Here is a 14,524-nt window from a genome sequence, read left to right as displayed (position 1 = left end):
ATGAAAACATCGCGTCAAATTCATTGATTTTTTGTTTATATTAAATATTAACAACCATTACAACCATTTTTAGTAAAATTAGTGGTTTAAACTGGACCGCAGTTCACACAATAAATCGGTGTCTTATAAAAGATGATGGAAATTATGTTTTTTCTTTCGCTCTTGAGAGAAAGAAAAATATTTACATTTAAAAATCTTTTTTTTTTCAATCAACTTACCGCATATATTACATGGTATATTAATTGACTAATAAAATTGGTATAAAACTGATGAGTACATCTTTTGGCCTGATCTTTTACCTCTTCACTGAAAAAAAAAAATATTATTTTTTTTTTTCGTTCGTCCAAAAAAATTTGACAATGGAACAAAATCATGATGATGTACTCAATAATAACTCATTTGATATATATTTTAATGGATAATCTTCTTTGAATGTTCATTGCGATGATGCTTGCAACTACACTAATATGGTTTTTCCGCAACTAGTCCATTTAATAGCCACGTCAGTTATACGTCAAATGATAATAATGCTATCATCGAACAACAGAATCCTTCTGTTAATTCAGTTTCAGATATTTTTAGATTTGTAATTCCTGGTTTTCATATCGTTGTAATCCCTATGTCCCTATAAAAAGTATTTATATTTAAAATATAATTAAAAACTTTTTAAAATATATTTAAAATATACTTAAAATATATTTAATTTAAAAATTGCGAAATACTTATAATATACTTAAAATGTATTTAAAATTATCTTAAAATATATTTCTAATATATTTAATTTTTGCCCAAATACTTAAAATATACTTAAATTGTATTTAAATTAAAATTTAAGTATATTATAGATATATTTTTTACATACTTAAAATATACTTATAATATATTTTATAATATATTTTAAGTATATTTTAAGTATGTAAAAAATATACTTATAATAATCTTATAATATACTTAAATTTTAATTTAAATATAATTTAAATATATTTTAAGTATATAGGCAAAAATTAAATATATTAAACATATATTTTAAGATAATTTTAAGTATATTTTAGATATATTAAAAATATATTATAAGTATTTTGCAATTTTTAAATTAAGTATATTTTAAATATATTTTAAGTATATTTTAAGTATAATACTTTTTATAGGGTGTCTTCTCCATTAGTAAATTTAAGCAATCTAGATATTCAATATCAATTCCAACAATTCCAACAAGATCAACAAGACCCCACTTTTTTTTCTTCCTCAGTTAGTCCATCACAATTAAACCAAGAACAAAGTCATGTTTTCTAGTGTAAATGAAACTTCTGATGGAATTAACAATCAGTCCGTATTTATTGCAGATAATTTAGATAATTTGCAACAACAACAGCAAATTGATTCTCTAGGATTAAACTATTCGTTTAGCAATTTTAATAATTTACATAGTTAATTAAAAATTTAAACTTTCCAGTAATATATGATATAATATTATTTTAAATATTTATTTGTATCAAATCATTATTTATTAACGTTTTTTAAATAAAGTTACAATACGTAATGTTTTAATAGTTACGGTAATTCTTCCAAGTTAAAGAGAATAGAGTATGGCAGGACTAATGGAGTTACTGTGGAGTTGACGACATGTATGATGATAGTTGCTATTACGAAGATAAGGGTATTATTGTCATGATGGAAGATATGAAAGAAAAGTTTCACTAATGACAAGTCCGATCATTACTCTGGTATATGCTCGAACAGAAAGAATCTCAGTACAAGCATAACAACTGCTCCTATGGAGTCTGAAAGAGCTGAAATGCGCAGTATAGACTAGGATAATTCTGGGTGATATGATCTTAGAACGTTATTCGCTTTTTTTTGTATTGAATAAATAAAGCACCATTTTTTGCACGTATTCTAAATTTAAGCATGTAACTAACCGCAGTTATGACTGCAATCGTAAGGATAGTTTGCATACATTCCTGATCCAGTTCCAGAAGGTATTGATCATCAATTAGATATTCGTGCGATGGGTATTAATTCTGTATTTACAGTTACAGTTTTTTTTAGAAAGATCGCAGGATAAAAATATTTTTCAGCGGAAATAACTGAAGAAGGCAATTTGAATAAGCTATAAAAGAGAATGGCTTGTTGGTTCTTAGCAGTATTAGTAATAAAAATTATATGTTGTAGGCGGGTGAAAACTTTGCAATTGCCAAAATCTACAGCTTGCATATATATATAACACCATGCTAAAAGGGTATAATTTACGAGTATATAGATAATGAGTATATAACCTTCGTTGTATATATAGTATAGTTTTTCATTTTATATAGCATAGTTTTTTTATCCATACTATCCATACTGTATAGTTACTCTAATCTTTATATTTTAAATAGCAAAATCTCTAACCCTAACCCTAACCATAACTCTAATTCTCCTAATCCTAACCTTAATCCTTACCCTTAAACCTTACCCTAATCCTAACCCTATAAATCCTAACCTTAAAGTAATACTGTATAAAATCAATAACTATACAGTATAGACAATAAAAACTATACCATACATACAATAGGGATCATATCATACTCATTATCGTATTACAATAATTTACTGTAGGCCGAAGGTCATTAACTGCAGTGATTAACAGATTATTTGTCATCGAGCTTAAGGATGCAATCAAAGAAAAATTACTGGAGACAATTTAGTGGATCGATACCATCGGTATTAAAGTATGGTTCGTACAAATCAAACAAGATGATAAGAGACTAAACAACTCAAAGATGAAGACAAATTCGTTGTAAATGTGTTCAAACAAAAAAAAGCATATGAGGGCTTCACTTTCTAAAGGACTTTAAATATGTGGATGACAGCAAATTCATTCATATTATTGTTCAAGATAGGCGTATAGTCCTTCGACATCTCAGAAATTCAGAATAAATTTTTGCCAGTTCTACTAATGGCATTGAATATAGTAATTCAGGCAGAAAAGTAGTGTTCTGTATGCGATAGGGAATTTAGGGATAACGAGCTTTTGGAAGAACATAAATCTGATGGTTAGCATAATATTGCTTCTGGTGAAAACCTGTAAAAAAGCGGGCTAAAGGTAGGAAGCCTCAAACCATTCAGATTATTTTGTATCACCTGTGGTATAGTATTGATCTTCGCAATTTTTGATGTATCAGTTATTGTTTCAGCAATCGATTTATTTTAGATATTAATACTTGAACTAACCATCAAAAAAAGCTCAGACACGTGATTCATGTGATTTGACTGGCTAAGTGTGGCTATGGAAACTGCAGTTATTATTAACTTCCTAAGGTTCAACACTAAATCCAAAGGTATAAGTTTCAGCCTGAACAAAAAAAAAGAAAAATTTTGAAAGTCATGTGATTCTACCTGTCCCATGAAATTCACGTGACTGTTTTTTGTCACATGCGTTACTGTTTCCATTTTCTAGTACAGTATCTGAGGACTTAGTTTTTTTCGAGTAGGTAAAAACTTATTCGTCACCCTATTATCCGTCACATAGTTAATTTCTTAATTTCTTAATGCTGGGGTAATCCTGGAGAAGTTACTGCGGCGTATTTCAGTCACGAAGTGACCTTTTACATATGACATTAATGAGGTACAGGTTTTATATCACGTGTTTCAAAACATGACGAGACATCACTGGATTCGTTACAGCATAAAAAATGCAGCTACGCCAACTTTACTACAACAACTACAGGTGTTTGACCGAGCTATACTTATACCGAAATTCCGACGAAGCATTGATCAGGTGATTCGAGTCAATAGGTTCTTCAGAAAAGGGGTCATCTGCTTCTAATCTCTCCAGTCGATACTCTTTGCAAAAGCGTCACGTTATAATCATCATCACCTGGCTCGTCATATTCAACAGCCTCAGCATCGGCGATTTTCGAAGTCACATGAGGTTTTCGTGGAAATGGGTTTCGAGGTGAAATGTCTATAACATTTTGAATTTGTGCGTTAGTTAATTTGGAAATCTCATTTGCACTGCAAATGACATATTTAATCTTATCAATTCCTACTCCGTTTTCTCCAAACAATTTGCAAATTTTTTTGGCTCTAAGTGTCTTGGAAACTGGCGTAACACCAGCTAGATGTTCTAACATTTCCTTATATATTAGTGTTCTTGTGGTTTTATCATCAGCAACTTTATTTTTGAAATTATCTGAATAATGAACCCGAGATAAAATCTCTTCATATCCAGCCTGTAGTGCTTTTCGAAACAAATGGATTAATTTTGTGTTGTGGTTTGATCACGCACTTCGTTAGAAGACGAATGTTGTTCATTGGGTGGAACAATAATACAACTCTGTAAATCACATATTAGATCAAGTTCTACATTCTGATTTTTAATAAGCTCTATCTCATCAGAATCGTCGGTAGCAGAGTAAACAGGCTTAACTTGCTCCAGACTTGAAACAATTTTGTGCTGACGTGAAACATTGTTTCCCAAGGAAATGGGGTTTGTACTACCTTGTATACTTTCGATTTTATCAGAATCAGCACCCTCGCTAGCTTCCATCTTAAATCCCCTAAGCGGCGGTTCTCCTTTGGAGTCAGAGGATGCATCATCAACCTGCCCCTGAAGGGACGCTGATTCATCTATTTCCACTTCCTTAGCGGGAGAAATCTGCTCAGATTTCGCAACTCTTACCTTAAGCTCAGCATTCTCAGCATCACGCTTAATGTTCTCAGCATCATTATCCGCTCTATTCTTTTCCAATTCCTCAATTCTGTTCCCAAGTTCCTCCCTGAGTTTCGCTACCTCACGTTTAAGATCGAAATTCTCAGCAAAGAGGTCAGCATTCTTCTTCTTAAGCTTGTCAATTTCTTCCATGAGTGAAAAAGCGCTTATTCTCTTTTCTTCACGCTCTGCCTCAAGCTCGGCCTCAAACTCAGCATTGCGTTGTCTCAGCTTCTTCAGAGCGCCCTTTCGGGGCAAGCTCGGATGGGTTAGCTGCAGTATCACTAACTGTCATTATGGAAAATTTTCACTTAACGGAGAATTGTTCAATGTTATGTAGCAAATGCGGAAGGTCCTGAAGGAACCAAGTCTCGCTTTATTAATACAGAGAAAAATAATACAGAGGTTTGGGACTACATGACGTCTATGCTAATGTATATAATTACTTCTATTTTTAGAAATACAGTCGACCCCCTATATAGTCACCCCCCGTATAATCACAACATATAAAATTCCCCTTTATAAGCACACCATATTTTGGCCCAATGTACTAATAAATATATTAGAAAAACCTCCTCTATAATCACAACATATGACTTTTTTTATAATCACACCCTTTTTTTTCGGTCCCAAGGGGTGTGACTATAAAGGGGGCTGACTGTACTCTTGAACCCGTTGCTTTTTCTTTGCCGGCTCCTTCTCAACAGTTACCCTTTCCATCAATAATCCAACAATGACCTCCATCACCCGCTTCACATTTTTACACAACTCCTTTTCATCCTCCGAATCTTCTATCAAAGCAGTCTCGACAAAACGAATATTGAGCGGATTTCTACTCGTGCACCTAATCCCTTCCGGGGTATAAAGGAGAAAATGCCATTCCGTAGCTGTAGTTACGATCCCGAAGAGATAGTCATAATCTTCATCGAAAGCAACATCCGCCTTTCGTTTTCTCTTATTAGTTTGGAAAGCACTTTCACATTGTAAAACATTCTGACCAGAGGTATCAAATCAGTTGGTGGAACAGGCCTTAAGAAACTCTGGAATAAAATAGGATTACTAACCTGAGCGAACCCAATTGTGATTTGATGTTGTTTACCCTCCGTGATGCAAATTAATTCCTCAAGTGCTCTGATTGCGAAGTCCACACGACCCGTATTTTCCTCACCGACAACTTCGAGCTGTGGGTTTAATGATATTTCTTTTCCAGTATGTTTTCTGACTATATTAATACATGCATGGAGGATTGCCGAAATATATTCACAACGGATTGCTTCGTTGCTTTCAACGACGGTTCCCATATTGCGTAGCCTGAGTCGTATATCCTTGAGACAGTGTAACAAATCTTCGTTATCATCACCGATGAACTGGGATTCTTTATAAATCAATGAAATACCATATGTTAGTTGTACAGTTCTGAAGGAAGTTGCTTTTCAGAAAAAACTTACTTGGTACAAATTGCAGTATGTCTGTTATTCGCCCATCTTCAATATTATACTTTTCGAATATCTCTTTCAAATCCTTCTTAGTCCTGTACGTGGAGAAGGACTTCAACTTTTTCTCCCTGCAGTCCTTGGCAAATTCCGCAAGATCTCTCGCAGGTCCAAACGCTAAACCTATACTTAGAAAATCGTCCTTGCTCATCTTAAGGAGGGAACGGCCAGTTATTTTCTCCTTGTAAAGAATGTCTAGGTCATTCTTGTCAAGAATCACTTTGCTCTGTTCCTTCAAGAACGGAATAAGTTCTTCCGCACTGTATTTCCTAATTTCATACGCTAGTGTATACGAGTCATATCCAGAAGTAACAGAGGTAGAAGTAGAAGAGGGTGTATTAGTTTCAGACATATAGTGATATTATGCTCAGATAAAAAATGTGTTACGTTCGGAAGTGAGGTCGATGTGGAATAAAAAGAATTTTATACCGAGTGCAGAAAGTGGCATTAATATATGATTTTATGTCGCACAGGAAAGTGGGTGATCTCAACATTGCGTAATCACACGTGACATATATATCTTCCCCAGTAACACCATCAAAAAAAATTTACCCCAGTATCACCGACTCCCCACGTGATTTTTTGTGGCGCATCAGCCTCATTTGCTTTTTTGCGTCTTAGAAAAATTTTAATTGCAAAATTTTTCACTTCTCGCACTTTTAAAATATTAAAAAAATTAAAATTTTCATACTTAAAATTTATGGTTTTAAATTTAATAAAAAAATTATTTACTAAAAGTTAATAAAACAATAAAAACAATAAAATATGCTTTATTGATAAAAAATGATAAGTTCGTTTGATTTTTACTTGGAAATTTATGTCTGCTTATTTATTAATAAAATAAAACGCGTAACCCATAAAATAAATATAATAAATAACACCTAAATAAATATAAAAACGTGCGTCTCCTATGTCTCCCGATAGATATAATAAAGCAAATACAATAAATAACACCTAAATAATATAAAAACGTGTATCTACTAATAAAATAAACATAATAAATAACACCTAAATAAATATAAAAACGCGTCTCTCCTAACTCTCTTAAATATAATAAAATAAGTATGATAAATAACCTAAATAAATATATAAATGCATGTTGCCTAAAGAGATTTAAAAAATGTATAATGCACTTAATATTGTTACAAAGTATAATTATAACTCCACAAATATGTAAAATAATTCAATAAAAATAATTATTTGAGTAATGCTTTACTTGTTAAGACTTTATTTAGCCTTCAAAGAATGACCAAAGTACCAAAATTACACTTTAATCTTTGTATAAAGAAGATAAACAAAAAATAAAAAACAATTAATATAGTAGTTAAAAACACAGGTAAAATGCTGACCAATCGGGTACCTACCTGATTGGTAACTTTTTTTTTGATCGGTCACCTGATTTATTCAATAGTTAGAAATTGGTGTACACTTCAATCGGGTATCAATCAGGTTAATACCTGATTGATAACTATGTTCAGTTTAAATTTACCAATTGATTTCTATTGTTTCAATTAGACTATTGATAAACTATTTTTCTTTAACTAAAATTAAACTATTTTATATTATTGAAATTTACACTAACATTTTTTTTGAACATTTACTTTTGAAACTTAATTAAACTATTTCATACTATCTTTAACATTTTTTTTCAAACATTTACTTTTGAAACTTTAAAAAAAATTTTTTTTTTAGAAAATTGGTTCCGATTTGGATACCGGAATCCTACAAAAGTTTTTTTTTAACATTTTATTGTAGAGAATTAGTTCTGAAGTTTGATAACAAATCCCATAGGTTAGTTTCGAAGAAATTTTTTTGAAACTATTAAAATTATAGTGAATTGGTTACAATGAATCCCATAGGTGAGTTTTAAAAAAAATTTTTGAAACTCCTTTTTTTTATTATTCAATTATAGATAATCGGTTATAACAAATCCCATAGGTTAGTTTCAAAAAAAAAATTTTCAAAACTATTAAAAAAATGTTTTTAACATTTTTTTTCTAATATTTTATTATAGGGAATCAGCTCCAAGTTGGATACTGAATCCCATAAGGACCCTGGACAATTATAATTAAGGTCATATCTTCTATGCTAAAAATTTACCCTTGTCATCCTGAACTTACTTTTAAAGCTATAGATACAAAACTTTATAATAATAATTGCCCTCCTATTATCTATAATTTTGTTACTTAAAAAGTAATATTTAATAATAGTAATTTTTATTTTTTTGTATATTTCTATGTATACCGATAGTGAAAAAACATATATTTTTTTGCCAAATTTTGCCTGTGTAATGATACTTATCTCAAATTCTAATCAGTAGATTTACAAGATTTTTGGTATTAAAAGATTCTTCTCTTCAAAAGAAACATTTTTTTCTATGATAAAAAATAATATTAACTTAATAAAATTACATGTTAAAAGAAAAATAAAGTTAAAACATAGTAAGATATGACCTCAATTATAATTATCCACGGTCCTATCGCATAGGTTAGTTTCAAAATTTTTTTTTTGAAACTATTAAAAAAATGTTAATAAATGTTTTTTTTTTATTTTATTGTAGGGAAACGGTTTTGAATTTGAAAACTGATCCCAAAAAGAAAATTTTAATTCGAAACTTTTCTTTTTTATTTTATTATAGGAAAATCAGTTCCAAAGTTAAAAACCGGAATCCCAAAATTTCAAAGTTTCTTTCTTTGAAACTTCAAAATGTTTTTTAAAAAAAAACATTATTTTAACATTTTTTTTATTTCTTTTGTAGGGAATCAGTCAGTTTAGACTTGGATACCGAGTCCCATAGGTTAGTTTCGAATAATTTTTTTGAAACTATTAAAAAAAAATGTTATTTTAACATTTTTTTCTTTTTTTGTAAGGAAACGATTCCTGATTTGGATACCGAAATCCCAATATTTTGAAGTAACATTTCAAAAATTTTTTTTTAAAAAAAAAATTTTTTTAATGTTTTTTTTTCTTTTTTTTTAGGAAAATTGGTTCCGACTTGAATACCGAAATCCCAATATTTTGAAGTAACGTTTTGTTACTTCGTTACTTCAAAATTTAAAAAAAAAAACATTTTTTTAACGTTTTTTTTTCTCTTTTTGTAGAGAAACGGTTCTGATTTAAATACCAAAATCCTAATGTTTCAAAGTTTCATTACAAAATTTCAAAACTTGAAACTTAAAAAAAAATGTTATTTTAACGCTTTAAATAATGTTTTTTTCTTTTTTTTTTAGGGAAATCAGTTCTGACTTGAATACTGGAATTCCAAAGTTTTGACTTTAAAACTTTAATTGCATATTTGTGTATGCAAAAATTTATCAGAACGTTTATTCTGATTTTTTGATTTTACCTTATATCATAGAATTTACCGAATTATTTATATTTTTCATGAATAGATCTGTAAAAGATTCATTTTTACAGAAATAACGGTAAAATTTTTTATAAGATTGATTTCACCATTCTGATACTATTTCACTTGATGTTATCATATCAGATAGATCACATGATCTGATAAATCTGATGAATAACAAATTATCAGATTATGATCTTTTTTTTATAAAAAAATAAAAAAAAAAATTTTTTATTATCCTTCTAGACACAGAACTAATAGAACGTCTCAGAAGGTAATTAAAGAAGGGGAGATTTTTTTAAAATTATGGATGTTAGTGTCATTTACTTTTCTTTTTTTTTTATTATAGGACCCTCAAGATGCTTCGAAACTGACAAAATGTTTCAAAAGGTAAATAAAGGAGGGAGAGTATTTTTTAAAATTAGGAACATTAGTTGACATTACTAACATTCCATTACTTTTTTTTTTATTGTAGGACCCTCAAGACGCTTCAGAGCTGACGAAATGTCTCAGAAGATATCACTGGTCGAAATCAAAAAAATCGGACATATGGAAAATCGGCTAAAAATCAGACCAAAATTGGCTAACATTATAAATCGGCACATCTGATTGATGCCAATCAGACAATTTGATAAAAATTCAGCAAAAAATTATCATATTTGATTGACGGCTGATTGATGCTAGTTAAAATCAAAAAAAAAAATGGACAAATGGCAAATCAACCTAAAATTTGCCCAATATTCAAATATGCACTTCCGATTTATGAAAAAAATTGACAATTCAATAAAAATTCAATAAAAATTCAACAAAAATTTGGCAAAAAATCATTATATTTAATTGACGGCTGATTGATGCTGGTTGAAATCAAAAAAAAAATCGGACAAAATGGCAAATCAACCTAAAATTTACCCAATATTCAAATATGATACTTCAGATTTATGAAAAATTGATAATTCAATAAAAATTCAATAAAAATTCAACAAAAATCCGGCAAAAAAATCATTATATTTGATTAACGGCTGATTGATGCTGGTTGAAATCAAAAAAAAAATCAGACAAAATGGTAAATCAACCTAAAATTTACCCAATATTCAAATATGATACTTCAGATTTATGGAAAATTGACAATTCAATAAAAATTCAATAAAAATTTGATAAAAATTTGGCAAAAAAATCATCTTATTTGATTGACAGCTGATTGATGCTAGTTAAAAATCAAAAAAAAATCAGACAAATGGCAAATCAGCCTAAAATTTGCCCAATATTCAAATATGATACTTCAGATTTATGGAAAATTGACAATTCAATAAAAATTCAATAAAAATTTGATAAAAATTCGGCAAAAAATCATCATATTTGATTGATGGCTAATTGATGCTAATTAAAAATCAAAAAAAAAATCAGACAAATGGCAAATCAGCCTAAATTTTGCCCCAATATTAGTTAAAATTACAAATTGGCACTTCTGATTTGTGGCATACTGGTTAATGATTTATGGTTGAATCTTTTCATATTATTGATATATGTAATTTATGATAAATAATAAATATTCGGTTATCCTCATTAAAAATTGCATGAACGGTCCCTAATATTATTGTTGGATGATTTAAACTATATAATAGTTTAAATCATAATCTATCACCTGATTTATTCAATAGTTAGAAATTTGCTCATTTTTCAATTGGGTATCAATCAAAATTAAACTATTATAATATTTACTATTTGTTGATCAATTATAATAAGACGCAACGCGTATTGTATTAAAAGTATAATTAGTATAATTTTAGCTTTAAGATTAATTTAAGATTACAACCTTTTAACCTTTTTTTTTTCTCAAAACAAAATATTTCTCTTTTATTGCTCTATAGTTCAAATTGGGAATTGATAAAAGAATCTCAATTTTTTCCGATTTAATAAATATCAGTATGGCAGTATTGAAGAAAAAAAATTTTTTTTATTCCAGCATTCCGATTTACTGTAATGAAATGAAATAATAAAAATATATTTTTTTTTATTATTTTTAATATTATTTGCAGGTTCTGGTATTCTGATTTAATGAAAATATTCTTTATTTGTACATGATATCAGGTATGCTGGTATCAAAAAAAATATCTTTTTTTATCATTTGCAGGTTCTAATGTTCTGATTTAACGATTATTTGTAGATGGATATCGGTATGCCAGTATTAATAATTTTTTTTTATTTCTGGCATTCCAATTTAATGATCAAATCAGCTAAATCAAATGGTGAAGGTTTGGAAAAATTATTCAAAATGAAAAAGGAAATTGCTGTAATTGCAAGTATGAACAAGCAATTTGAACAATCGGCAAAATACCGGAACGTTTTTTCTGCAAAATATTATAATAAATGCAAAAAAAAGCCTAATTTTTTAACGGTAGATCGATATGCCGGTATTTCCAAAAATGGCTCTTTTTTTATTAATCAGATGGATCATCGGATATCCATCTTTTTTTTTATAAAAAAATTTTTTTTTTTTAACTTTCCAGACACCATTTTACATTCCGATCCTCATGCGGACAGCGGAAAAATTCATTTAAAGCAACCTCGGAACGGCACTTAGAAAGTATTTAAAGAGGAGAAGGGATTGTTTTTTTTAAATTGGAGCGTTAATATACATTTATTAATGTTCCACTTTCTTTTTTTTATTGTAGACCCTCAAGACGCTTTTCACTTTTAGGAACCCTCCGGAGACTTGAAAGGAAGGTAATGCCTGAAGAATTTTTTTATTTTTATTTAATGCAGAACGTTAGGTAACTAACATTGTTTTCTTTTTTTTTTATTAGGTCCAAGACGCCGCTGGATTCCATTTTGAAGGTATAAACCTTCGATCAAAAAAATAAAGACGAAAAAAAAATTTGGAAGAGGGATAAAGAGAAAAATCAGGTTGAAAAAAAAAACTGAAAAGGAAAAAGAAAGAAAAAATAAAAAAAAAATTCGAAAGAAAAAAAGATACAGAACGGTCCCATTTCAAAGGTAAACTTCGGAAAGCCAGCGCAATGGAGTTTTTGGTCCAGCACCTAATAACGATCACCCAAATTTTCCCAAATTAATGGAACCGCCAAAGAAAAAAATTTTCTATTTTGACAAAGATAATTTAATAATCGAGGAGTATTAAAGTGCGAAACTTCTATTAATTCTGTTGGAAGTGTTGAAATTTCTGTTATATTTGACATGATGTAAGAAAGAAGGAGATTTCAATTCTTTAACTTTCTTTAAATTTAAGGAAAAAAAAATTTATTTTAGCGAAACGTTACTAACATTTCGATTTTCTTTTTTTTTAGATTTTGGCACTCCAGTTTCCGTATTTCTGGATGGAATTTCGAAGGTACCTCTTCGAAATTCTGCATTTTTTTTTTCTTTTTTTATTTGAACGAAACGTTACTAACGTTTCAATTTTCTTTTTTTTAGGTTTTCGGCTCTTCGGTTTCTATATGACTGGATGGAATTTTGAAGGTACCTCTTCGAAATTCCACATTTTTTTTCTTTTTTTATTTGAACGAAACATTACTAACGTTTCAATTTTCTTTTTTTTAGGTTTTCAGCTCTTCGGTTTCTGTATGACTGAACGGAATTTCAAGGTACCTCTTCGAAATTCTGCATTTTTGTTATTTCTTTTTTTATTTGAACGAAACATTACTAACATTTCAATTTTCTTTTTTTTAGGTTTTCAGCTCTTCGGTTTCCGTATGACTGGATGGAATTTTGAAGGTACCTCTTAAAATTCCGATTTTTTATTCTTTTTTTATTTGAACGAAACGTTGACTAATGTTTCAGTTTTCTTTTTTTTTTAGATTTTCGGCTTTTTAGGTGGCATTTCGAAAGTGAAACTTCGAAAAAAATTTTTTTTTATTTTATTTTAACAAACGTTAACTAACGTTTGTTCTTAATTTTATAGGTCCAGAACACTAAAGTGCGGGACTCCGATTTGGCCAAATCTACAGGTAAAGTTTCGTATTTTCGAAACTTAATAAAAAAACGTTAATTTTAACGTTTTTTATATTTTTTATAGGAAATTGGCTCTGATTTGGCCAATCCTATAGGTAAAGTTTTAAAGTTTCTTTCTTTGAAACTTTATAAAAAATGTTTATTTTTAATGTTTTTTATATTTTTTATATGAAATCGGCTCTGATTTGGCCAATCCTATAGGTAAAGTTTCGTATTTTCGAAACTTAATAAAAAAACGTTTATTTTAACGTTTTTTAATTATTTTTTATTTTTTTTTTGCAGGGAAATCGGCTCCAATTTGAATACCGGAATCTCGCAAGTAAAGTTTTGATTTTCGAAACTTTTTGACGAAACTTAATAAAAACATTAACATTTTTTTATTATATTTCATTGATTTTTTTTTTGCAGGGAAATCGGCTCCAATTTGGATACCGGAATCCCGCAAGTAAAGTTTCTATTTTTGAAACTTTTTGACGAAACTTAATAAAAAACATTTAATTTAACGTTTTTTTATTATTTTTATTATTTTTTTTGTAGGGAAATCGGCTCTGATTTGCCATCCTACAGGTAACGTTTTGATTTTCTGGGAATTAAGGAATTTAACGTATACCAGATTTCCAGGTTAGTTTCAAAACAAAAAATTCAAAACTTTTATAAAAAAGTATTTTATTATTTACGCAATTAAACATTTTTAACGTTATTCTGAGGTCTTTTAAACGCATGGAAATTCAGTAAGGTGATTTTAAACGGCTACTTTACCTTTCAAGTTTTCAGGCAACTGGAATATTGATTTTTAGGCGAAATTGTTTTATATATATATGTAATATTTTAAATTTCAGAATAAAATTTACTGTAATTTGCGATACAATTCAGAATAAAATTTACTGCAATTCAGATGCAATTCAGAATAAAATTAACTGCAATTCAAACGCAATTCAGAATAAAATTTACCACAATTCAGAATAAATTTACCGCAATTCAGAATAGAAAATTTACCACAATTCAGATTAAATTTACCGCAATTCA

At 29.0% G+C, this 14,524-nt stretch overlaps 1 protein-coding gene across 1 annotated transcript; it reads right to left on the bottom strand.

Annotated features, from left to right (window-relative positions):
- Positions 1 to 3,794: 3,794 nt before the first annotated feature.
- Positions 3,795 to 6,634, bottom strand: OCT59_005138 (uncharacterized protein; the record flags this gene model as incomplete). The annotated part of the gene is made up of 6 exons (XM_025320569.2): positions 3,795 to 4,214; positions 4,271 to 4,981; positions 5,591 to 5,686; positions 5,758 to 6,068; positions 6,142 to 6,177; positions 6,616 to 6,634. 6 exons carry the CDS (start codon positions 6,632 to 6,634, stop codon positions 3,795 to 3,797), a joined length of 1,593 nt encoding a protein of 530 aa, XP_025171098.2.
- Between the last annotated feature and the right edge of the window lie 7,890 nt (positions 6,635 to 14,524).

The sequence above is a fragment of the Rhizophagus irregularis genome, chromosome 13 (assembly GCF_026210795.1).
Source record: "Rhizophagus irregularis chromosome 13, complete sequence".
Classification (NCBI taxonomy): domain Eukaryota; kingdom Fungi; phylum Glomeromycota; class Glomeromycetes; order Glomerales; family Glomeraceae; genus Rhizophagus; species Rhizophagus irregularis.
Note: the sequence above shows the minus strand (reverse complement) of the source record. Positions and strands in the feature narration are given on the sequence as shown.